Here is a 24,290-nt window from a genome sequence, read left to right on the forward strand (position 1 = left end):
CCATCAGGCAAAAGATATAGGAGCATCAAAACAAAGACTAATAGACTGAATAGCAGCTTCTACCCTGTTGCTATTAGGGCACTGAATGCCACCTAATCACCTCCATTGCAGCAGTGCAACAGATGACATCTTGTGCAATAAGGTCTTATGCTGAGCGTTTGTGTTCTACCTTATTTCTTCTTATCCTTTTGCAATTATATTTATTTTTATTTTGACACCGCAGGGACTGCACCTAATTTTGTTGTATTTATCACAATGACAATAAAGATATTCTGATTCTGATTCTTAATTGATTTGTTCCTTTATTTACATAAAGTTTTCAGCAAAAGCCACATACATCTCTAAATGTTTCTTCAAGTCTCCAAAGGAAACTTATCAATGTGTATTTGTATCAAAGTCTGTTAGACACATGCACAGGAGTCAGTGTGTCTGGCAGTCAAAGTTTGTTCCAGACTGCTATGAGAATCTTCCTATCTAACACTCAGTGGTCACTTTATTGGGTACAGTGGTGCAGTGGGTATAGAAAGTTACCACACCTTTCAAAATGTTCAACTTTTGTTGCCTTAAAGTCCAGTCATAACAGAAATAAAGTCAATCTTTTTGTGTAGCTGATTCCTCAGGAGGAAAAACAAAAATAAATTTATGGAAAATAAAAAAATATATTAAAAAAACAGAATAACTGGGCTGTATTTGAGAACAATCTGTGAATTAATACCTGGTGGATGCACCTTTGTCTTGAATTACAGCCTTGAGTCTGTTCAGCTGATCTCTACAAATGCTGTACACCTACATAGTGAAATATTTGCCTGTTTTTCCTTACAGAATTGTTTAACCTCAGGCAAACTGTACAGTGACCATTGATGGACTGTCCTCTTCAAGCCATTCCAAAGACTTTTGATTGGTTTGAGGTTGGGATAGATGCTCTCCTCTCTGTCCTTCAGCAGCTACTGTATGATTATTTTGGGTCACTGTCATAATGAAAAGTTAACTATCTTCCAATTTTCAACTTCCAAGCTGAGGGTTATGGGTTTTCTCCAAGAATCCTGCCTGTATCTTGCACAATCCATTTTCATTATATCCTGATCTCAGTCAGGATGTCACCCCAGTGCTTTACTGTAGGAATGGTGTTCGCCAGATGGTAAGGTGAATTAGATTTTCTATAAATGTTCTACTTTGTATTCTAGCCAAATACGTTTATATATGATTTCACTCAACCTAAGCACGATTTAACACTTTTAACAACAATCTTTTAAGATGTTTTGTAGCAAATCATAACCAAGAGTTAAAAAAACAGTGGAATCCTCTAGAAAAACTGTTTTTAGTATGAAAAAATCAGTCACTACATGTGAACACAGGTGGAATCCAATTCAGTTTGTTGTAAAGTTTATACCTAATCAAGTTTACAGATAAAACTAGGAGTGTTCACTCATCCAAATAAGGCACTTTGCTGTTGTGATATTACTGATTAATTAAGAATGTTTTAGAATATTGTTTGTACTTGGCTAATGTGGGTTCATGTCATGTCATTCTCAAACCAACCTAATCCAGATCAGGGAGGGTGCCAGTCCATTGCAGGGCAAACACATACACATAAATACCCCAAACACACCCACTAGGCCCAACCTAAAGTTGCCAATATCTCGGCATGTCTTTGGTCAGTGGGAGGAAACCCGGGCAGACACACAAAGAAGCATGCAAACTCCACACAGGGAGGACCCGGGACATGAAGGCTGGTCTTCTTTACTTTGAGGCAGCAGTGTTACCAAGGCAATCTTGATATCCTAAGGTCATGTTTGCACAACTCACTAAATGCAGTTTGCATTGAATAGTATTGTCCATGTAAAGTATTTTGGCATGATTTTCATCATGAAAGGTGCTATATAATACAAGGTAACTTGACAGAATGCTGCAGATGGGGCACACTTAAAACAGACAACAGGCCTGACAGGTGGTGGCTTCTCATTCTGTGGTTACTTGTTTCCAGCTTCCACACATGCTGTTACTTACTTGGCAGTACTGATGGGTTTGGGGTCAAAGTTGCCCTCTGCATCCACAGATGTTTGTTTTTCCAATGTTGTGGTAATGCTGGCATCCACATAGTCAGGAGGCAACGCTCCTGAAATTGCACTGAGGCAGGGCATGGCCATTTTGAAGAGCTCGCGATCATACTTCTGCAGAAGAGACAGGGACTAAGTGGAGGAGTCCAACAAAGAAACATACACAGGGTGTTAGTGAAAGGCAGCAAATTCAGCCAAAGAGCAGAGCAGCACAGTTAGTGGACTGAGAGAATAGCAGCTTGAAAAAGCAAAGAAAATGAAGCTGAGTGGGCAGCAGCAGCACATTCCCAGTTCAGTAATTCTCTCTAAACATGACTATTCAGTGTCTCTTATGTTTATTTCAGGAAGAGAATATAAGAGAGCCTTATTTCATGCTGACGCTGAAATACTCCAGGTAACCTCAAAAGTGTGAGCATAGTCTTAAATAACTTGTAAAGAAGGTGTTTTCGATGAAATACTGTATTGTTACACTGCTATTCAAATCCATGCTATGTAAAACAACACTGTTTGACCCAATCTTGCTTTGAGACTATGATGCCCTGGTTGCCTGCAACTGGCATCACTCCCTTGAACCAGGTTCATCAATAGTCATGCAATGAGGATGGACTGGGCAATAAGGACATATGCCCATGCATACTCTCTCTCTAACCTGCTTAATCAAATTTACAGCATTCCGATAGCATGGTTGGGTTCAATCCTGAACAGGGTGCCAATCCATCACAAGGCACACTTAAATACTCGGACCGGCATGGGGCCAACTGAAAATCAGCAATTACACTAAACTGCATGTCTCTGAGGATGTGGAATGAAACCTAAAGAACCAAAGAAAAGCTCAGAGACACAGAGAAAATATGTAAATTTCACACAATTTCAACAATCAGGTATGGAAATTAAACTCATGGAACTGGATCTGTGAGGCTGGGGCGCTGACCACTACGCCATTGTCCCACCAGTGTACTTTCCCAATAAAAGCTATCCACCAATGTTATTAAAAATGTTTAATTTCTTAGTAGAGATTGTAGAAGAGGTGAACTGGGGAAAGGAATGGGTTCTTGATTGTGGCTTTGTGTTTCTGGTTGCTTTCTACACCATGGGCATGCAATAGCTGGGGGATGACTAGAGATGCAGAAGAAGAGAATGCAGTGAAGTATGCCATGGGGCCAACCAGTAACTACAGACACAAAATCAAAACAAGCTGCCTTTTATTTGTTTACCTATTCTTGACATGGCTGTTTACCTCAATGAAGAAGTTTTCAAGGTTATGTCAAGGTAAGTTGTTAGTGTGGAAACCACTGAAACCATTTTACACAAAAATAAATAACATCTCGAATAGAAGAGAACGTTTTTTTTTTAACAGAAAAGGAAGAAGAAAGAAGACATGTAAACAAGATCTACTAGTATCAAAACTGTGAAGTCAGGTCCAGTGTTGCTCTACACTGCAGTTTCCTCGGGAAGCAACATGAGCTTCAAAGAAGCACAATGCCTGAACAAACTTATCAGGAGTTTCTGCTCCATAACTGGGTGAATCCTGGGCACACTGCAAGCTATTACAGAAAAAGAGGATGGTGGCAAACCTGGATGCCATCATGACAACTTTCCTCCAGGAGGCGCACTCTTGATGCACTTTTAGCCATAGGCTTATTCCACCATGGTGTCCTAAGAAGCACCTCTGGGTTCTTTTTTGCTCAATACTATCAGGCAATTCAATACTTTTCTCCGGTGCAGTTGTTAATTTTATTTTGAAATACCAATTTGAAATAGCTGCACAATATACATCTACTTAACTATTTATTTATTTTTATTTACTTATCGATCGATTGACTGATAGATTGTATTATTTGTCCTGTGAATATGATTCCTTTTATGGCTCTGCTTCAATATTCATCTGAATTTTCTCATAGGATTAATAAAGTTTATCTAATCTAATATAACCCAGGAAATAGATTTAAACCCCATAATAGTCACTTAACATTAGAATTATCAGAGTCTACGAAAAACTTGTAGATCCGGCCCACCTTAAAACCGTTCCCACTTCTCCGCCAGCTTCTTTTGTCTTCTAAATATGCCGATTAAGACGAGCAGCAAGCAGCCGGCTATTCCATCCCCCACCGTGGCAGAACGTTCACTAAGTTCTCCCAGCTCATGCCTTGATTGATTATCTGGGAGTGAAGTGGAGTTTTACAGCGGAAATAATAGATCGTTATTTGGAACACACGCATTTCATGTTGGTTCCGTTTCTACAGTAATCTGTGTAAACACATTGTTAAAGCAGAAACTTTGTCATATTTTAGTAATAAATGTTACAAAATATAGGCATAAACTATAGAATGTGTAAAAGCATGAAGTCCAAACATCAAATAAACACTTTCACAAAAGGCTCAAGGACAATAGAATAGGTTTTGTAGCGTAGTGGTAAGAGTCGCTGATTCTGGGTGCAGTGGGTTTGCTGTGACTCAGAGACACGGGTTTGATTCCCCTCCTGGAGAGAAAGTGTTATTTTTTTTTTCTTTTTAACCTCAAACGGACATACAATTTATAAACTGGTATGCACTGTCAGTTAATGAGCTCGTTATATTTTCATGTGGGATGCTCCTTTTAAAATATTTTAACTATTGAGACTACAATTAACATAAACAAGTGTCCTTATAACTGTTATTTTTAAGATCCATAACACACAGACAGACAGAGCACTGCATAATAGAGAGACAGACAGGCAGATAAGTCACTAGATATATAAATAAACAGGAAAGGCACATGTAGTGAAATAAAAAAAAGATCAACATGTGCGTTGTTCCTGCTGGCACTGAATAAGTTCACATGCTCTAACCCTTCCCTCCCCTGATCTGACTCTAAGTAACAGCGCAAGTACAGACACAAACCAAGTGTATGTGTGTACTGTATAATATTAACACAAAGTGCAGCTTACTTCTGAAAACGGCAAATATAGGAGTGAGTCGGGATTGAATTGGGAACTCTTTATTACACTTGGTTTGCGTGTAGTTTATGCCTACATTTTGTAACATTTATTACTAAAATATGACAAAGTTTCTGTTTTAACAATGTGTTTAACACCGATTTTACACCGATTACTGTAGAAACGGAACACACATGAAATGCATGTGTTCTAAATAATGATCTATTATTTCCACTCTAAAACTCCAGCAGTTGAGTCACTCCCAGATAATCAAACAAGGCATTAGCTGGGAAAGCTTAGTGAACATTCTGCCACGGTGGGGGATGGAATAGCCGGCTGCTTGCTGCTCGTCTTAATCGGCACATTTAGAAGACAAAGGACGCTGGCGGAGAAGTGAGAACGGTTTTAAGGTGGGCAGGATCTACGAGTTTTTTTTTGTGGACTCTGGTAATTCTAGTGTTAAATGAGTGCAAAATCCTAAGCACCATTTACTGGTATAATTAAAGTTCAGCACTTTGCCGTATTGCATGCCCCTGTACGAATTTGCAAAGTTCTTCTTTCTTCCCACAAAGCTGTCTGAACTTCCACACTACAGGGTCTGACTCCCCAGACATCTTTAATTTGACGGACAGGCAATTATCTACTAAAAAAGACTGCTTCAACTTTCAAACAATACCACATTCAACTTTCTGTGTCATGCTGTTCACTGGATAAGTCAATCTGAACGCCGACACTAGAATGCCCTCCTTTACTTACTGGATTGCTTGTGTGTAAATCAAAATGACAGGCAGGTTATTCAGCAATGAGCGACCTGCAATTCCAGAGGTTCTTTCCTTTCAAACTGCCTTTCTACTGCCTATGGACTGTGAGATATTAATAAAGAAGCCACCAGTATCTTTTGATTTTTAGAATGCTGCAGGGGAGGGGCTGAGAGAGAGCTAAGGACAATGGCTTGATGCAGCTATTTCAATGCATTGGCTACTTTGAACTTGAGCATATAAAATCAGGCTTGCAAAATTAACAAACCAATTAATTTGTTTCTTCATGAAATGTGGTGTGCATCATCTTTTTCATTTCTATTGTTTCTCAACTTCTGTCATTACAAAGGAAGTATAAATCAATTTGATTATGTGGTATATATTTTAGAAAATGCAATGTTTGCAATGAAGTTTCTGAATCCTGTAACTCTTGGTGGTCTAGTTTGGGTATGTAACATAATTTCTTTAACAACTTTATGTATTTTACCAGAGTAAGGTGTGCAATAAAACTAACTTAAAGTGGGACATGGAGGCCCCACTTACTGAATGTGACCCATGGGAATTCATCAAGAAAATCAGTCAAGAACTGCCATTCACAAAAGAAAGCCATTCACATTAATCAAGCACACAGGAGATTTTATGCACCAAACTGGCATCACTAGCATTCTCAACTTGTGTGTAATGACACTAACGATGCATAGTGGCTCTAATTAGTATTTACATGATTTATGAAGCACAGCCAAGGTTAAACCCTTAAAAAGCAATGCAGGGCATGAAAAAGCAGTAAATGGTATACCTTTTGGGACAGTGAATCAAAGATGCCCCAGAACAGTTTCTTGGTGAGGAGTACCTCTTCTTCAGAAGCCATGCCATAGCTTCCCCACCCGGAGGGCAAGCAGTAGTACTTCCAGCTCTGTTCATAGTGAATGGTGAGGAGCTGCATAAAGGAAGCAAGAAAATAATATTTAGAAAGCATTTACTCATATCAGTACTAAGGAGCTTTCAGTATTTGATTAATATAAAAACCCCTATAAATACAGCCTTGTTTATTTGACATGTATATAAATGAGTTTGCCTTTACCCATTTTCAGAAATGTGGCTGACCTAGGACATTTGGACTTATGTATTCTATACATGTATGTGTTGTCATGCATATGTGTCAGAGGGACACTTTTGGACTTTTCCCAGTACCAACCTGGGACAAGAAGGGGTGCTAATGCTAACAGTATTGTCTCTTTCAATTTGAAAAACTAGTGGCGTCTCATTTGGATGTAGACTCAGCACACAATGCAGCTCTACCCCAGACCTGAGCAATTAGCAGATGCACTGCAGCCTTGTGTTTTTGTTTGTTTTTACGTTATCAAGTGCAGTTTCCGTTTAAACAGAAACCATTATTAAACACGGTGACCTGGTTGGCACCCTAACATTTATTTCTCACTCAAGTACAGTGTATAACGTGTCATGCATGTGCATCTGAGAATCACCTTGCCGGATCTGATCAGGTATGTAGTACCTCCCCAGGGCAAGAGGGGCCACTGTCGCGAACTGCCATTTCTCGTTCAACCACAATACAGAGAAGGAAATTCAGGAAGCTGCCTAGCCACACTCCCATCGCTTTGACAAGTCTTACCCTTTCCAGTCTGAAACATAAACAGAGCCTGTCCCTGCAAAGTGCTGTCTCACTTTGACCCAAACTCAAAACAGGACAGAGCTTCCAGTTAGATGAAGCAGAAGAATATTTTGTGTTCTAGTCCCCCGTGTACCTGTTTACATAACTGCAGCTTTTAGATTTTGAAAGAAATATTAAATGGGGTGGCCTGGTTGGCACCCAAATATTTTTGGGACTTTGCAATTTTCAGCCATTCACCACAATATATAAATTGCATGGTCCTTCTTTATATTTTCAAGTTCCAACTTATTGTCATGTGTACAAAGCACACTGAAACTCTTCCTTGCATGCTTGCTACAGTTTAACAATAGTCATATAGACATACAGACAGACCACAAAAAAATAATGAATTCAACATAAATACAATATATGGTATATATAAGAAACTCTCTTGTATTTAGTATTAGTATCAGTATTAGTGGCTATCAAGTAAACTTCTAACCTGTGGATAAAAACTGTCCTTGAATCTGGTGGTTCAAGTGCTAAAGAGTCTGAATGGAGGAGGGACAAGAGTGACGGTGCAGGCGGTCTTTAAAAAATACTGCTAGCCCTTGTAAGGCAATGGGTGCTAGTGGTATTCTGAGCTAACTTTACTACGATCTTGAGCCAGGCAGGTTCAGTACCAAGATGTCATGCTGCCAGATGAGCACACATGGAAAGATCAGACACTTTCCCCAGATGATTATGGAAATAAAGGCGTTAGTGAGCCTTCTTGATAAAAGCAAATAACTGCTATGTCTACATTGGGTTCTCAGTGATGGTGACTTCAAGAAATGTAAACCTGATGGCCCTCTCCATAGCATCTCCTCTGATGTAGAAGGGCCTCAGATCCATCTTCTGTTTCTTGAACAACTTTCTCAATAAGGAAGAAGTAAATACCTGCTTAAATTGTCTCATCATTGTTGGTGATCAGACAAAAAATGGTCATGCCATTTGCAAAATTAAAGGTGGAGATGGAGTTGACTTTGGTCAACCAGTCTTAAGTGAACTATAACATATGTATAAACTGTATACATACATATCTAAGTATCCAACAGGATGGTCTTGCATCCCCATGGAGGTTGAGGAAGACTTCTTACCTGGCCGGGTCGATGTAATGGAAGGACCACTGGAGTGGAGAAACAGTCCAATCAAGTGGTATCAGGGACAAGTAATGGAAGGAAAGGGGGAAATATCTTTTTATGAACAATTTATCCCCTGTCACTGGCTCTTAAGTGGGATGCCTGCAGGGTTGCCTGGCAGTTGGAGTCTGGAGGAACCACCTGTTTGGGTGCAGCCAGAGGGTGCTATAGAAAAGGAGACTGTGGCTTCAATGTGATCCAGATGTGCTTCCACAGGTTAACATTTCAACCCCAGAAGCGCTCCTGGGTTCAAAATAAAAAGGAGCCATCTCACTGCATCACAGGGTTGAAGTTGGGAGGGAGTAAGACAATGCTCTAGGAGGAGGGCGGGAAAAAGAGATGGAAGATATTGGTGTTTTATTTGAGCAGTGTTTGCTGGATTAAAGCCAGACTCTTGTTAATAAAACACTGTTTAATTGAATCTGGAAATTTAAATACTAAATAATAAATAAATGTAACCAAATCAACAAAAATTATTATTATATACCCTAAAAATAATCGAAACACATAACATAAACATACACTATGTTGACATCACCACCTGTGGTATTTTGAGCTTGACAGCTATAACATCACATGTCACAAGGGGACAATTGCATGCTGGTGACATCACAGGGTTGTGGGCACATGGTTTTGGCAGCCATCTTATCTGAGGGCAACTGCTCATTCTGTAATGTCTGCATTTTGTTCTGAATAAAGGAAAGACTCACCAGTGACAGGAGACTGGTTTCTCACGCAATTTCATTTTTGGCTTTCAGTATTGTGTTTGACTTTTTGCCAACTTAGCGACTACTATTTGTTTTGGTTACTAATTTCTTGCCTACTCTGTGTTAAGAACACTTTTACAAATGACTGCTCCCCTACCTTTAAAGGAAAGATAATTTTTTTCCAACAACTTTTAATGAAAAAATAGGCCCAGAAAATGAATGGATAGGAGGATTAAAATCCAAAGGGGTTCATGAATTTGTTAACATTTTTTTATTCTCTTTATTGTACAAAACGGGAATCCAAATAAATGAAAAAAAGCAGTTACAAAATCATTAATAGCCTGTTGCAAATATTTATTGTTCTTTTGAGCATGTTCCACCTTAGGCCAGTAATGTAGCATGGCTTGCAGCGGGCACAATGTGTAAGTCAGACGAGCTAGACATACCTTCAGGGGCATCTTGCAATACTCATTCAGCAGAGGCACATCAAAAACAAGGCGTCGCAGAAGCTGCTGCAGCATGGATGGCCGTAAGTAACTAGCACATAAAAAAGGGTGAGAGAAAGAGAGAAAATAACAGAAGCTTGTCATTGTCTATACTCTGCCCTCTCCTTGTTGACATCAGCACTCTATGTCTTGGTGCAGAATGTGTAGAACATACATGGACACCCGCTGTAGCCTTCTCCACTGTTTCAGTAGACCACAGCTTCTTTGAGGAGCATTTATACAATGCCCAGTTCATGTTAGCACCAACATGAATACTGGCTGCCAAAAAATGTTAACATTATTATTGTGAACAGGAAAAAGGTGCATAAACGTGATCAAAAGAATAGAGAAACAAACAGAAACCTACAAGCCTTGAGATTAAAATCAAAATGTCAAGTGAAAGTTCAAGTCAAACAAACTTTTGCAAAAAGTCCTAAACCAACATAGAAATGGTATGTTACTTCGCAAAGGTAATTCGGCAGAGTATTGTCAATATATCCAAATACTGGGATAACGTAAAGTGCACAATGGCATCTTAAATAGCACCATGAAGCAAATCATGTGATGGTAAATAGAACTACAACCATACATGATATGGCTGCATCTCTGAAAAAACAAACACATTGGTGGAAGACATGAAAAACAAAGATAATAAAAACAGTTAACAAATCGAGAAGACATCAAAAAAGAGCATAACGTCATGGGAGCTGAGGTGCCATTGAAGGCCATTTGGCACCTGAACACCTTTTGCCACTTCAAATAACTGATTGTATCATTACACTTGACGGTTTTGCCCAATAACAGTTACACCCATGTGTAGATATCTTATGGAGGAACACATTGTTTCTGTGCTTTCATTTTGGGATTATTGCATACCCACATCTCTTCTACAAGTAAGTTTTCATAGAAACAGGACCAGTGTCCCTGAATGCAGTAATACTTCTTCTCACAGGGTGTAGTTTAACAGTAAATGTTCCAAACAACACTTTTCCCTTCCTCTTCACTCACTTTATGTTTCTATGGGGATGTCTTCCAATTAATTAATGAGCCAGTCAGGTATAGTGCACATGGTTTACTGCAAATGACCTACCACAGTAAAATTAATATACTGAATTGGAACAAGGTGGCTGCAGGGACCAGAATGCTTTGCTACTGAGGCGTAATGAGCAACAATATGCAAGGCACACGTTGCATAATCATTACATACAGTTTAAATGTGCTCATTTTTGACAATTCTTCCATGTTTACATTATTTATTGTTCTCATGCTTCTTGTTTTCAGAGACAGTTTCTCATTGCAGTGTGGTCACTATGCATGTGATGTATTGATTGTTTAAAAAGCAAAGAGGCGCTGGAATTACTTAATTGTAAGTTTACATAAAAATAAAACACTCTCAATTGAAAACAAAAAAAGCCTATTATTTTGTCAGGACTTCTGGCTAATTCTTTGCTTTCTTGCCTGCAGATTTTTGTTTTGCCCTTTATAAAAAATTTCAACAATCGATCAACGCTTGCCACTCTTAAACAGGACACCCGCAACACACTGTTTTCTTCATACAAAGACTTTATCCTTTGTCACAGAAGATGTCTTTAAAAAGCTGCTACAAGGTTTGACTTTCATTCTGAAAGATTCCTGACTTGGTCAAGAAGATAGAAAGGGAATGTACTGATGCACCAAATGAGGAAAAACTACATAAAATGGCACGTGCGGACAAAAGGGCTTGAAGCCCCTGACTTTCAATTGCACAAAACACCAATAACCAAGGTAATGAGATGCACAGGAACACCTCAATTTTACACTCAAGCAGGGCTTCTACAAAAATTGGTTTGGCTGGCTCAAACAGAAACCTGTGTCAGATCGACCAAGCCCAAAGCTCTCAGCCCCATGATGAAGTTACTTTCAAGACTACAGACAGCCCAACACAACTTTTCGTAGACTCCTTACCGACAAATGGACAGCAAACACTCTTCAATGGCATCTCTCTGTGCCTTGGTGAGGGATCGCCCTTTAGACAAACGGTAGATTGTATGTAGGATAGAGTCAATGAGAGCAGCATAGTGCTCAGTACCAGCAAACTGAGGGGCACAGCGGGTGAGCAGAGGGAGTACTGCTGAGCAGATGTATCGATTCATGGCAAGGGCAATTTCAGTGGTGCTTAGTGCCTCCTGTGGAGATGAAGAGAAAATGAAATCCATGTCAGTCCAGTACACAACGAGGAGGAGGGTGACGGTGTAGTACTTTGTCTTTACTTACAGTGTCAAGTGAAGCTGAGGCCCTTAGGTCAGGCAGGAAGCCAACCTCCAGCAGGTGCAGCAAGAAGCATTGGTCCTCAACACCATAGACACGGTCCAGGAACAGCACCATGGGAGCTTTGTGATCAGGACAGAAAGTGGCAGACATATCAGGCTCATTAATAGTGCCATCTGTGAAAAAACAGAATGCAGAAGAGGCATGAGACCTAGACAGAATTTAAAACAGCACACATGTTTTAGGAACTACACTGTTCCTTGCAGATCAGTGTACTGTGTCAGTTTATTCACTATGAGGTGTAGTGGTGCACCTGAGCTGCTTGTTCTTATCAGGAGGCACCATTCAAGACCAAATAACTGACATAATCCATCATATGGATGAATAATCCATCATTTGCAGAGATTCGAGCCAGCACTGTCACTGCTCTAAGTTATTGGTGACATCACTGAAGACATCACACCCAAGGTTCAAAACAGCCTCTCAGTTTTAAACATGTCATTTTTTAAACTTTGGTAAATTTTACATCTGCAAAATGTTTTTAAAAATCCTTCTTTGTTTTTCCTTGTACACAGCAAGAATATAAAGAACTAGCCAACCTGTGGTGTACCATACGCCACATAATCAGGCCGGTTTTTTAATGATTTTTAAGCACAGGGAGAAAATTAACATTTGAAAAATCGGTAATGTATTAAATCAGCAAGAAAAGCAACATTGTAACAATGCACAGAACGAACCAACACACAATCGTCTGTGACTGAAAACTGGCGGACCGCCATCGCTCATGTGTCCACCTCCAATTCGTCACGTGAGTCGTTGTCGTCTTTGCACAGTCCAGATGCACCTGTGACTCACGTAGACTTTCCGTGTTCCTGCAGGAGCATCTAAGAAGACGCATGTTTGTCTCGGATGCGAATTGCTGTATGTAGCGTGTAAAAGTTTGCTATGGTGCACGCGGTCGTGCGTCGTAACCGAAAACTCGGTTTTTAAAGACTGCTTACTTCATTGTGTTTTAACCTCAGTTGTAAAGAATTGTTTTAAGGATCCCATGGGATACCCCTCGCAAACCATTTTACACGCTGCATATGGCAATTCACCTCTGGCGTACCTCCTTCCTGTGTGCGCCATAGGTGTCTTACTTGTCGGTGGCTTAGTGAATCCACTCCTCTTCCGGCGTGCTTTCCATGGGTGTCTTGCCAGGTGTCTTACTTGTCGGCGGCTTAGTGAATCCACGCCCCTTCCGACATGCTTTCCATGGGTGTCTTGCCTTAGTGAATTATATATATAGAAGATCCTGTAGTACACACTTCACATAATACTGCTATATGTAAAACTAGCACTTTCCAAGAATGTGCTGCTGTCACTGTATAAAGGGAAGTGTACTACTGCCATGCTAGGCAACATACTCATTAAATAACAAACATTCATCTAAAAAACAAAGACCATGGTCATGCATACACTCCCCCTTGACTGCACCTTTATTTACAGTTGGCATCTTGAGTGGTATACTGATGATCCCCACCAGGTCCTCCATTGGAACAAGAGAACGTAGAATTGCCCTGATCCTTAAGGCTTCACCTTTGCCGGTGTTGATCAGCTGTTTGCCAAGAAAACAACAAAGAACAGGCAGTGATGATTAGTTAGTAATAGCAGGGGAAAAGTGTTAGGAAAGAAGTGAGACAGAAAAAGGATTGACTGCCCCCTTCCCTGCATACAGAATGAAACAGAACTCACATGCATTTCAGGAGCACAGCGTCCTAGCAGATCGATTAGTGCAGAGTAGAAAGACATGATGGCATTGCCCATATGAACAATCTCTTCCTCTTCTTCTCCAGACCTGGCCAAACCAAGAAAAAAAAACCACTGCTGCTGTGTAATGTAGAGCCATGTCTTAAGGGGGTCTGCCTGACTCAATCGCATACTGTATGTAGATCTAAGTGATCAAACAGAACCAATTCATATGTATCATGCTGTGCGCTATGCCATATATTGTTAAAAGGAACCCATACGTAAGAAAGGGAGTCACAAACTGGCACACAATTACAACAAATACATACAATCTTTCACCTGACAGGAAAACAAAAAGACACTCCGCAATACATTTTAATCCTAGCAGATGAAGAAATTAAGATTGATTCAAGCCTAAACCTTCATTATTTAAAACTAGCAAAAGTATCCAGTGTTACTCTGTTATTCTCTTGAATTGGTTAAGGAAAAAAGGCAATGGTTTATATGTTTTTTAAACAGTCACTCTTTTGATGTAGCTAGCTGTCCCATACATCATCCACATTGCCTCTCTATCAAAGTCTCTGCACTCGTGAGTTGAGAATTTTTTTTTGTGCCCATTTGGATTCCAGGCCATATATGTGACATTTTGAAGAAATAATTTTATGACCTGAATAGTACCAATCAGAAAACATTGTCGCACTAATGCAATATTATTTGAAAATGAACAGCATCAGATCAGCTGTAAATATATGGCATTTCTAAAAGTTAGCTTTTTTTCAGTCTTATTCTCTCAGTCACATTCACGCTCTCCCTCGCAACACACAATTTGACTCTGCCAATATAAATTCAAACCCGATCTGAGGCTGTTCATTTTCAATGTGCATTAGTTTAATGATGTTTTCTGATTGGTACTATTCAGGTCATAAAATGATTTTTTCAAAATGTCACATATATTTGTCACTTTCTTTTTTTTTCCGTGCTGCGTTGACATCATGCACCAGAAGGCGTAAGCTAATGCAGTGCGGCAGGAGCACGCAGGTGGCCGGTTGCTGTATAACACGCTTGACTTGGCGGTGATCAACGCACATGTACTGCACAAGGCATGCATGGGGGCCACTGAGAAAAGAAGAGAGTTCATGGCTCACCCTGCAGAGAAGCTTCGTTGTCACTTCTTACAAGAAAAGGCGATGGATAAAGCAAAAAAGAATGCAACATCGACAAGCTTCTGTTCCAAGACCACTGCTTCCTCAGCCCCTTCAGTAACCACAGCACAGAGAGAAGTGTGTACATTGCAACAGGTACACGTCGTAAATGTAGAAAGGACGGTCCTTGGGTGTGTATGAACTATTAATTTTTGAATCGGATGATTGCATATACAGTAGAACCCCGTGAAGACGCAGTTCAGGGTTCGGGGACTCAGTCGTTCACGGATTTTTCCTTACAACTATTAATTGTTAGCGGAAACAGCAAATATCCTCCACAATTTTTTATGTCTTTTTTCATAGCAATACTGTGCTTTAGGGAGAACAGGAAGCAACCGTTGAGAGAAACACGGTTTGGGATGGTGAAAGTAGCCAATCCGAGAGTGTTATTCATTTCTCCTTGCTGCTGATTAACTGCTTCCCTGTGACGTGTCTCCAGCTAAGTGTCCTCATTTTTTCCATTTTGTTATTGTATTCATTTTGTTATTCTTAAACGCACAAGATGTCGCTGAAACGCCCTGCACCATCTAAGGCTTTTGGCTTCTGAGCCTAAGTGCCAGAAGGAGTTTAAAACACTCCAGAAGAAGGCTGAACTACTGGATTTGCTCAGGTAACTAAAAAGTTATGATGCAGTAGCGCGCCACTATGGCATTAATGAAAGCACCGTACGCTACATAAAGAACGAAGCAGCGATCCAGAGTACCGTATCTGTACGTTTCTATGATAGTGCCAAAAAGGTAATGACCGTAAGGAATAAAAATATCGTCAGGATGGAATCTGCCTTGGCATTGTAGATCACCGACTGCAGGAAGAAGAACATCCCCTCGGACGGTAACATCATCCGTGAGAAAGCACGGAAATTGTACCAGCAATTCGCTACAGGAGACAATACAGAAGATACCGAAGAACCGCAACCAGGACCATCAACAGCACCTGAGCCTGAAAATTTTCAAGCCGGTAAGGGATGGCTTGATCGTTTTCATCATCATCAATATCATTCATCATTGGTGAGTACCCGTACATTTTACTGTATTTTAATTAAATTAAATTATTATGTATTTACTCTACTTATAACAAAGAAAACTACAGTGCATACCAAAGAAAACGAGCTTGCATGAATCACAGTATGTATAGCGGTAACATCGGTATTTTACATTCTAACACCGCGGGAGACATAGCAGTACAGTACTGTACAGCATACGGGTTTACCTTTACATTGTTTTTAGATAATGTATTAAGGTAATTTTTTAGGCACTGTATTAATGTATTAAGCTGAGTTTGCAACGAAATTAAAGTGCTTTGGGGGCATACTGTATTTAGGGTTTAAACTATAAAAATAGGCATTTAAAAGGCATTTTTTAACCACATACAAAAAACACATTGTTTCACTATTCGCGGGTGCTCTAGGAACGTACCCAAGCGAATTTTGGGGGTGTACTGTAGCGCAGAACTAACCTCTCTGTACTATTCTTTCCTCTGCATGTCCTGGAGTACAAAAGAAACACCCCCATGCACCCACAAGTGGACATTGGCATGATCGAAAAAAAAAAAACTCGGTCACTGATTACAAGCGCAAGAAGGCGTGCTAATGAATATGAATAATGTTGCATCAGTGCCACAATGTTTTCCGAAATGTACTATACAGGTCATAAAATGAGTTAATTCAAATATCACATATACCTATGTTCCTGTTTTTTCTCAGTGCGGCTTTGAAATCATGGACCAAAAGATGCATACTAATTCAGCGTGAGCTGGAACACTCAATAAAACTGAATTAAAAAAAAAAAAATCAAGTGACGGTAAGATACGAACAAGGCAGATTCACCAGCATTTGTGTGTCAGCTTTAATCCATCCAGATCAGAGAATTTCTAGTACCATTGTCTCAAAACACCACTCACATCTACAGTTATTCCCAATTTCAGATAAAAAGTAACCGCATCAGATCTGGGGGATGGGAGGGGGGTGGTGGTTGTTGTATCGCGATCGTGACTGAGAGAAGTAAAAAAAAAAAAAGCGCTAACTTTTACAAGTACTATAAATTTACACCGACTGCTACAGACAAAAATCAAATGTATGTTTTTATTGTGTAATATTAACAATAAGAACAACTCACTACTCAAAATGGCAAATTTGCCAGGGAGATGGTTTTGAACTCACAACCTCTGGATTATAAGTCAGCGGATCTTACCGCTACACCATGGAAGCTGAGGTATTGTACTTGTACCTTTTGTGAAAGTGTTTATTTGATATTTGACCATCAGCCTTCACACATTATACAGTTCATGTCTACATTTTGTTATTTATTACTAAAACATGAAAAAGTTTTTGTTTTAAGGATGTGTTTACACATTGTTGTAGACATAAAACACACATCAAATTATTTCCCCTTACAATTCTGGGTAGCTCACTTCCAGATGATCAATTAAGGCAGGAACTGGGAGAACTTCTTGCCCGTTGTGAGGCGGTGGGGGGGATGGTATAGCAGGCTGCTTGCTGCTTGGGCTTATGACACATTTAGAAGACAAAACACGCTGACAGAGAGGTGCGAAGGGATTTAAGGTGGGCTGGATTTACGAGTTTTTTCGTAGGCTCTGGTAATTCTAGTGTTAACCCCACAATGGCATCCCGAATTATTACTGGACCAGTAGACTAATGTTCCTTGACTGACTGCCTTCTTGAAAAGACAAGTGGTCAAATTCATCCTAAAAAGTGACCACGTACTGCCATTTAATGATCCACAGAAAGTGAGGCTTTCTGTTAGCTCTCACTAAATGATTCTGTGTCATATTAATGTTATTTCCTTTTCAGATTGCCCTTTACAATATACATTTTTTGCCCATGTGTAACAATTACAGAAAATTTCATTTCCGTATATTTATTTTGAGTTTGTACACTTTTCTGAGCGTGTGTTTATAGGAGTTAAAGATAAAATTGTCTTGCTTAGACATATGATATGCTTGTGAAAAAAATGACACAGCATGCTTATACAAAATATAGACAGAGAACCCAAGATGACTCCTGTTCTCATTCTGATTGTTGCAATTCACATAACTAATGCAAAGAGGTAGTGAGGTTCCATTTTGAATAGCTTGTCAGTTGTCACTTACGGGTCTCGACGGACACCAGAAGTTGTGCTTGGGAGATCGAGGGCTGGGGTCTCAGATATCTTGATAGCTTCTTTCATGGCTCCAAGCAGACCACTGCCACCTTCTCCTCTGAGAGCTGGGCCAAAACATTCTGGGCGACGGATGAGCAGCTTTACCACTACACTGGAATTTTCCTCTACGCTTTCACCTAGAAAAAAAAGAGAAATTTTACATCATTACAACAACATTTATTTATATAGCACATTTTTATACAAAAAATGTAGCTCAAAGTGCTTTACATAATGAAGAAAAATAAAAGACACAGTAAGAAAATAAAATAAGTCAACATTAATTAACATAGAATAAGAGTAAGGTCCGATGGTCAGGGTGGACAGAAAAAACAAAAAAAAAAACTCCAGACGGCCGGAGAAAAAAAAAAAAAAATCTGCAGGGATTCCAGACCATGAGACCGCCCAGTCCCCTCTGGGCAATCTACCTAACATAAATGAAACAGTCCTCTTTGTATTTAGGGTTCTCACGGAAGGAGTTGACTTTAATCTTAATATATATTAGGAACATATATATTTATTAATGTACCAAATCCAATTTTTCTAAGCTATTTACTTTTAGTACAGATTATGATCTATAATACACATCAGGATTGTGTCCCACTAGGACTTTCAACTAATGCAGGCTAATGATTTCTTGTATGAATTCATTAAATGTCTGTGTTGTGTCAAACCAGCTATGAAGTGTTAAATGGCCCGTCAGTAAGATTGGACTAAAATTCATTTTAAGAATAGAATTAGAATTTCCTAGAATCACAAAAATTATATTTCAGGTCAAATAATTTTATTCTCTATACTGATCTGTAGTGATGAAGAAGGAGCTGAGCCAGAAGGAAAAACATTCGATTTACCAGTCAGCTTACATCCCGAGCCTCACCTGTAGTCATGAGCTTTGTGTAATGACTGAAAGGACAAGATCATGGTGTCACAAGTGTGCACTTGGGAGGCAGCTTAAGGGCTCTGGTGATGGCAGTTACCCAACAAACCATTGGTTGGCATGTTCTAATGCCTTCTCTCTCATTTTCCACGTGGCAAAAAGGATAATTTTGTTTTTTATTTATTTCCATTCTAAAAGGTATTGGACGTGCCCCAAACCTTTTCCTGTGTTTAGTTCTTTTCTTACAGTGGGTATAAGTAACGGAAATGAGCATTTTCTGCAGGGTGAGTGGGTTCTCCCTCAGAGACAGGGTAAGGAGTGCAGACATCTTGGAGAAGCTTGGAGTAGAGCCACTAACCTTCCGCATCAAGAGGAGCCAACTGAGGTGGCTTGGGCATTTGATACCGATGCCTTCTCTATGTTTCTCTGTGGAGGTTTTTACGAACTCAACCAGCTGGGAAGAGATCCCATGGAAGACCTAGGACTCACTGACAGGATTACATCTCCCAAATATCTTTGGGAATCCCTTAGAATCCCACAGAATGAGATGGCAGGTGTAGCTGGGGAAACAAATGTATGGACCTCAATACTATGATGGGTGCCCCCACAACCCAATCTCGGATAAGATAGTTAAAGGAAAACCAGCATAAGCAAAAAGAAAAATTGGACTATTATAGTTAATGAAATTTCTATAGAGTGAGAGTTCTGAAGAATTACCATAACAGTAACGTTTAAATATATATTCATATCTATATTTGTTCATATTCACCTTTTCTCAAATTTATATTTATTATATTTGTAATGTTTGCCCTCTGCAGCCCTCTCGTTTTCTTTTGACATCATTCTGCTTTAATTTCTCTGATGTGTAATCTCCTAGTTTAATTGTTTATTTTTCTTCATTATAAAAATTAAAGCCTATCTGATTTTCTATATTAAATATTATTTTATGGAGTTAACGAATGACTGATTTATGTTTATGCTTATGTTTAACTATTTTTAAATAGTTCTTTTACTTTCTTGGGGGGCGGGTGAGGGGGTTACTTCCTGCTTATGTTCTTGTTCAGTATTTAAACTTTCTATGCAGGTCATTATTTTTATTTGACTGGTTTTGAGCTTTAAAGTGACCATTTTTTGCCGCACATTTGACAAAATCGACAGGTTAACAAATATCTGCATTGTTCAGGGAAAAAATTCAGAGTTTTGTAAATGTTTATTAAAATGTACATACTGCAGACATAACATTAATGGTGCTATATAAAACAATGACTGATATAATGGATTTTGCAATTTTAAATAAGTCTGTTTTTTTATTTTCATGGTGGCACAGTAGTACACACTGCTGCCTAATAGATCCAATGAAGTACTCTGGTTTCAAAGCCAATACTTGGTCACTGTCTATACAGATCATTCTCCCCATGTCTGTGTAATTTGTCCTATTGTTCCACCCACATCCCATAAAACATGAAGATTAGTATAAGTAATAAAGTTTATCTAATCTAATTGGCAGCACTCATCTGATTGTGTACAAGTGTTAGCAGGCCCTGCAATAGAATAAACTCTACATACAAGCCCTCTCCTGAAGATTTTGTGAAGTTTCTCTTGATGACCAGTAGATGACATTTTATATTAATGTTTTTCCATTATCCATCCATTCTTAAACACATTGGGCTTTACAGCACACCACTGTTACTTTTTCCTCCTTTGAAGAAGTTGGAAAGCTTGCTGAGTACTGTTAGGGTTTAGTTCTGCAGACATTATAGGTTCTGTTAATTCACTATGAATAGATTTTAATGTTGATTGACAAACTCATTAACTTGTTCATAACAGATGTATTCATGGGTTTCTTCCAGTTCAAAGACATGCCGGTTAGGTGAACTGGGGTCACTAAACTGGCCCTAGTTTGTGTGTCTGTGTGTGTTCACCCTGCAATGGTGTGCACCTTGTCCAGGGGATTGTTCCTGTCTTTGTGCCTTATGCTGGCTGGGACAGGCTCTGGCCTTCTGTGACCCTGTTCACGATTAAGCAAGCTTACACAATGGCATGGTATGCTATAATAGAAAAGACGACCTAGAAGTCTGCGAGAAGACAAAATAATTAGTGAGTTGTGCAAGTACTTAATGTATCTTTTGGTGTTTTGATTTTTGTAATGTATATTATTTTAACAATTTTGTAGCAACCTTTCTCTGTGTACTCATTAACATCACTTACTGAATATTCTTTTCAAATGTTAATTTTTTCTGAGTCTTGGATAGCACCAGGGGTTCACATACCGTTCACAAACACGGCAAACCTCAGGAAGGACAGATAGCGTTCGCCTTCAATTGGATTCCACCCAATGTCAGGGTATCCCTTCGCTAGGAGCATAGGACAGCTCTGCAGGCCACAGCCTGCCAAATAAGTGACAACCTGCCAAGACACAAAACATTGTGCAATGACACAGATCATTAAAGAGTTGAAATACTATGGAAATCTATTTCTGAATCACTAAGGTGCGCCAATGGCACACTTTGAGAACTGGCCTATAATATAAAAGGCTGATAGATTTAACATGGTATATATGGTGACCAAAGACATTTTTGCATAATGAGAAACAAACTTTTTGGCAGTTCTCTAAACCTTCTTTGTAACACAACACACCTACATGTCAGAGGGAATATCAATGACAGAACAATAGACATTAACTACAATCCTCACCTTTTCAAGATCAGGCTCCTCCAAGGCCAGGGCAAGACCATTGTTATCCATTACTGAGGCCGCAGCTACATCAAGGGGAGTGGACCCCCTCATGGATGGAGAAGCTGAAATAATTAAGAACTTTCTTCAATTATTTTTATTTCAACTCCTAATTAAATGAAGCAATATAACCATCAATTAATTCAGCAATAAACAAGAAACCACAATTTTCTTGCTCAGACCTCATTTCTAGTCTTTAATATATCTCGAGAAGCAGAGGGCATCACTCTGGCCACTTCGTGATTTCTGAATGGATGATATGCTTAAAGATGGTCAAAAATATCTACAGAAATAATGAGCAGACTGCTGCAGAACGTTTTTGCCTTAGAGCCTGAATCCTATTTGGTGACTACCTGGTGTTATTTGTTTGCCAGGGTTTCTGTTCTCTGTCTTTTTGTTCATTTTGATTCTTTTATTTACTAGGGGGCTTTGCCCCCAGCTCGCTTCACTCGTTAACCACAGTGTTTGGTTTTCTGGATACACACATTTTTTTTTCTTTGAATTGTTGTTATTTCATTACTTTCACTTTTATTTCAAAACTTCTGCAAAAACAATATTTGGAATCTTTCGTGTCCCGATATGCTGAATCTTTTAAATGAGGTCTGTGAGACTTGTGTTTAATGACTTGTACCATAATTTAGGATAGGTTTCTCTGTTTGGAATTTTAGCACAGACAAAACGATCCACCTCATCAGCAGTTAATATTTTTTTTGCAAAGTAACAAATAAATTAATTTGAGTTAAACCTCATTTTTGAAATTCTCTTATTTAAACTAATTTCCTTTTGTTTGTGTCAATGCGATCTGTACTATCTTTTTTTTTTGATACTGTAGCGACTGACGTAATAAAGTGTCACAAACGTTCTACTTTAACAATTGCCGACTGCGTAACCCCAAACACAACTTTCTAGCACCCTCTCCAACCCCTCCTCCCAGGGGTCTTGCCTCCCCCTTACCACATCAGTCAGCACCCAGCTATCAGTCTTCCGTGCTGCACTCTGCCCTCCCTCGATTGGACCTAACAGTCACTTAAAACAAAAAAGGCTTCAACTTGGCTGGGACGCTACAATACTTTCAAATTTTACTGCTTTCATATTCTTTACTTTTCTCTGCATATGTATCGCGCCTTGGGTCTCCTTTCTCCGCGCTGCTCCTTCTTCTTTGCTGAGAGCACAAGATCTGTGTGTGCCACGTGACTTTACATGACTGAATGTTTTGCTGGCTGTCCGTGCTCTTATTTGATAAGAAGGGCGTGTCTTACAAGAATCTTATGTTCCACGTCCCAGCGAGACTGCCCTGGGACAATCTCTTGGCACCAAGTCTCATGTTTACAGTCCCTGCGAGACGCTCCGTGGCCAGTCTTTTTTGTCTCGCGGGTCTTTTAAATGTCTTCCGAGAACTTCCGAGAAGATCACGTATCGTCGCCTTGCTTTTCCATTCCAGGATTTTTTTTATATATAGAGAGATGTTAACATCACTTTGGTTGATTATTTAAGATATGCAATGTTTTTGTTGTATGTAAGATGTTGTTTTGTGCTATGAGTTTTGTGGGTGGTTCCCCAAGAGGTGGTGCCACCTGCTCATCACTGCAAGATACTGCCCTGAACCCTATAAAGGCTGGAGCTATGCCAAACTACATTGAGGCACATTTAAATGTTTTAGTGTGTTTGTTTGCACTGTGTGCTTTTTCTGATCCTTTGGATCTTCTGACCCTTTTGCTCCATTATTTGACCATTTTTTGAATATCTGTATTGGGACTTTGTTCACATGGGACTTCCTTTGTTGGCAATAAGTTTTTGCTTTTTTGTGCCCCACAGAGCTTCATGTTAGTTCAGAGAATTTTTTTTAAGAATACATCTGTTATTGGTGAAACTCTAAAGATTCTATGTGGCCTTCTGTGTTACTAGCTGGTGTTTTCAATGGGATTTCCCCCACTAGTGGGCATTTGTGGAATTGTTTGTGACTTATGTACTTGGGAACTCTCAGGCAGCACAACACCTTATGTTTGGATGGGATATGTCCTAGCTGTAGGTACTTTGCTACAGCTTTGCGATTGGCAAGTGTTTTTGGTAGAGTGGGAGAGGCCTCAGTATAAACCCTACACGGAACTTCCAACCTTTAGGTATAAGAGGAGCTGGAGTGGACAATACTTATTGATTATACTCTTATTAGCGGCAGGATTATAGGATAATGACTTAAAGGAGAAAAGTCACACATATTAACACCTGTCCAGTGCAGTGACAAAATCATCAAAAATGACTCCTGTTCTGCCATTATAGATACAGAGCTGGACAACATTGTGTCAAGTTGAGCAGAAAAGAGAAAGCCTACCCATCTGAAGACTAAAGGAGACTGCCTTGTATGACAACTTTAAGATTCTGCTCTGGAAAAATAAAACAAACAACACTCCAGTACAGTACAGAGTTATAGATGTAAGACGAGTGAAAGAGATAAGGACAGGTTACAAAAGGATAAAGCATTGGTTGAATGTGCCAGACATTACTGAAGATTTAATAAAGCAGCCTCCCCATTAAAATGTGACAAAATAAAAGAAGGAATTGCAGGGTCAGTCATTTACAACTTATAGGAACAAACAGGCCTTCAGTGTTGAGATTGTTATGATGTATGTATATATTGGT

At 39.4% G+C, this 24,290-nt stretch overlaps 1 protein-coding gene across 15 annotated transcripts in view; it reads right to left on the reverse strand.

Moving 5' to 3' along the window:
* Nucleotides 1–24,290, reverse strand: part of ryr3 (ryanodine receptor 3) — a 539,734-nt gene that overhangs the window by 207,409 nt on the left and 308,035 nt on the right. For 8 of the 15 annotated variants that reach the window (XM_039741277.1, XM_039741278.1, XM_039741276.1 and 5 more), the window contains 10 exons: nt 21,615–21,718; nt 21,191–21,326; nt 17,997–18,183; nt 13,693–13,795; nt 13,435–13,555; nt 11,965–12,134; nt 11,656–11,876; nt 9,673–9,763; nt 6,526–6,666; nt 2,008–2,171 (listed from right to left, as the gene is read on the reverse strand). In XM_039741277.1, coding sequence (XP_039597211.1) covers nt 2,008–2,171; nt 6,526–6,666; nt 9,673–9,763; nt 11,656–11,876; nt 11,965–12,134; nt 13,435–13,555; nt 13,693–13,795; nt 17,997–18,183; nt 21,191–21,326; nt 21,615–21,718 — 1,438 coding nt within the window. Of the gene's footprint in view, nt 1–2,007; nt 2,190–6,525; nt 6,667–9,672; nt 9,764–11,655; nt 11,877–11,964; nt 12,135–13,434; nt 13,556–13,692; nt 13,796–17,996; nt 18,184–21,190; nt 21,327–21,614; nt 21,719–24,290 lie in introns of all 15 variants that reach the window. The other 7 variants (XM_039741272.1, XM_039741267.1, XM_039741268.1 and 4 more) reach the window with 1 other exon arrangement.

The sequence above is a fragment of the Polypterus senegalus genome, chromosome 18 (genome assembly GCF_016835505.1).
Source record: "Polypterus senegalus isolate Bchr_013 chromosome 18, ASM1683550v1, whole genome shotgun sequence".
NCBI lineage: Eukaryota > Metazoa > Chordata > Cladistia > Polypteriformes > Polypteridae > Polypterus > Polypterus senegalus.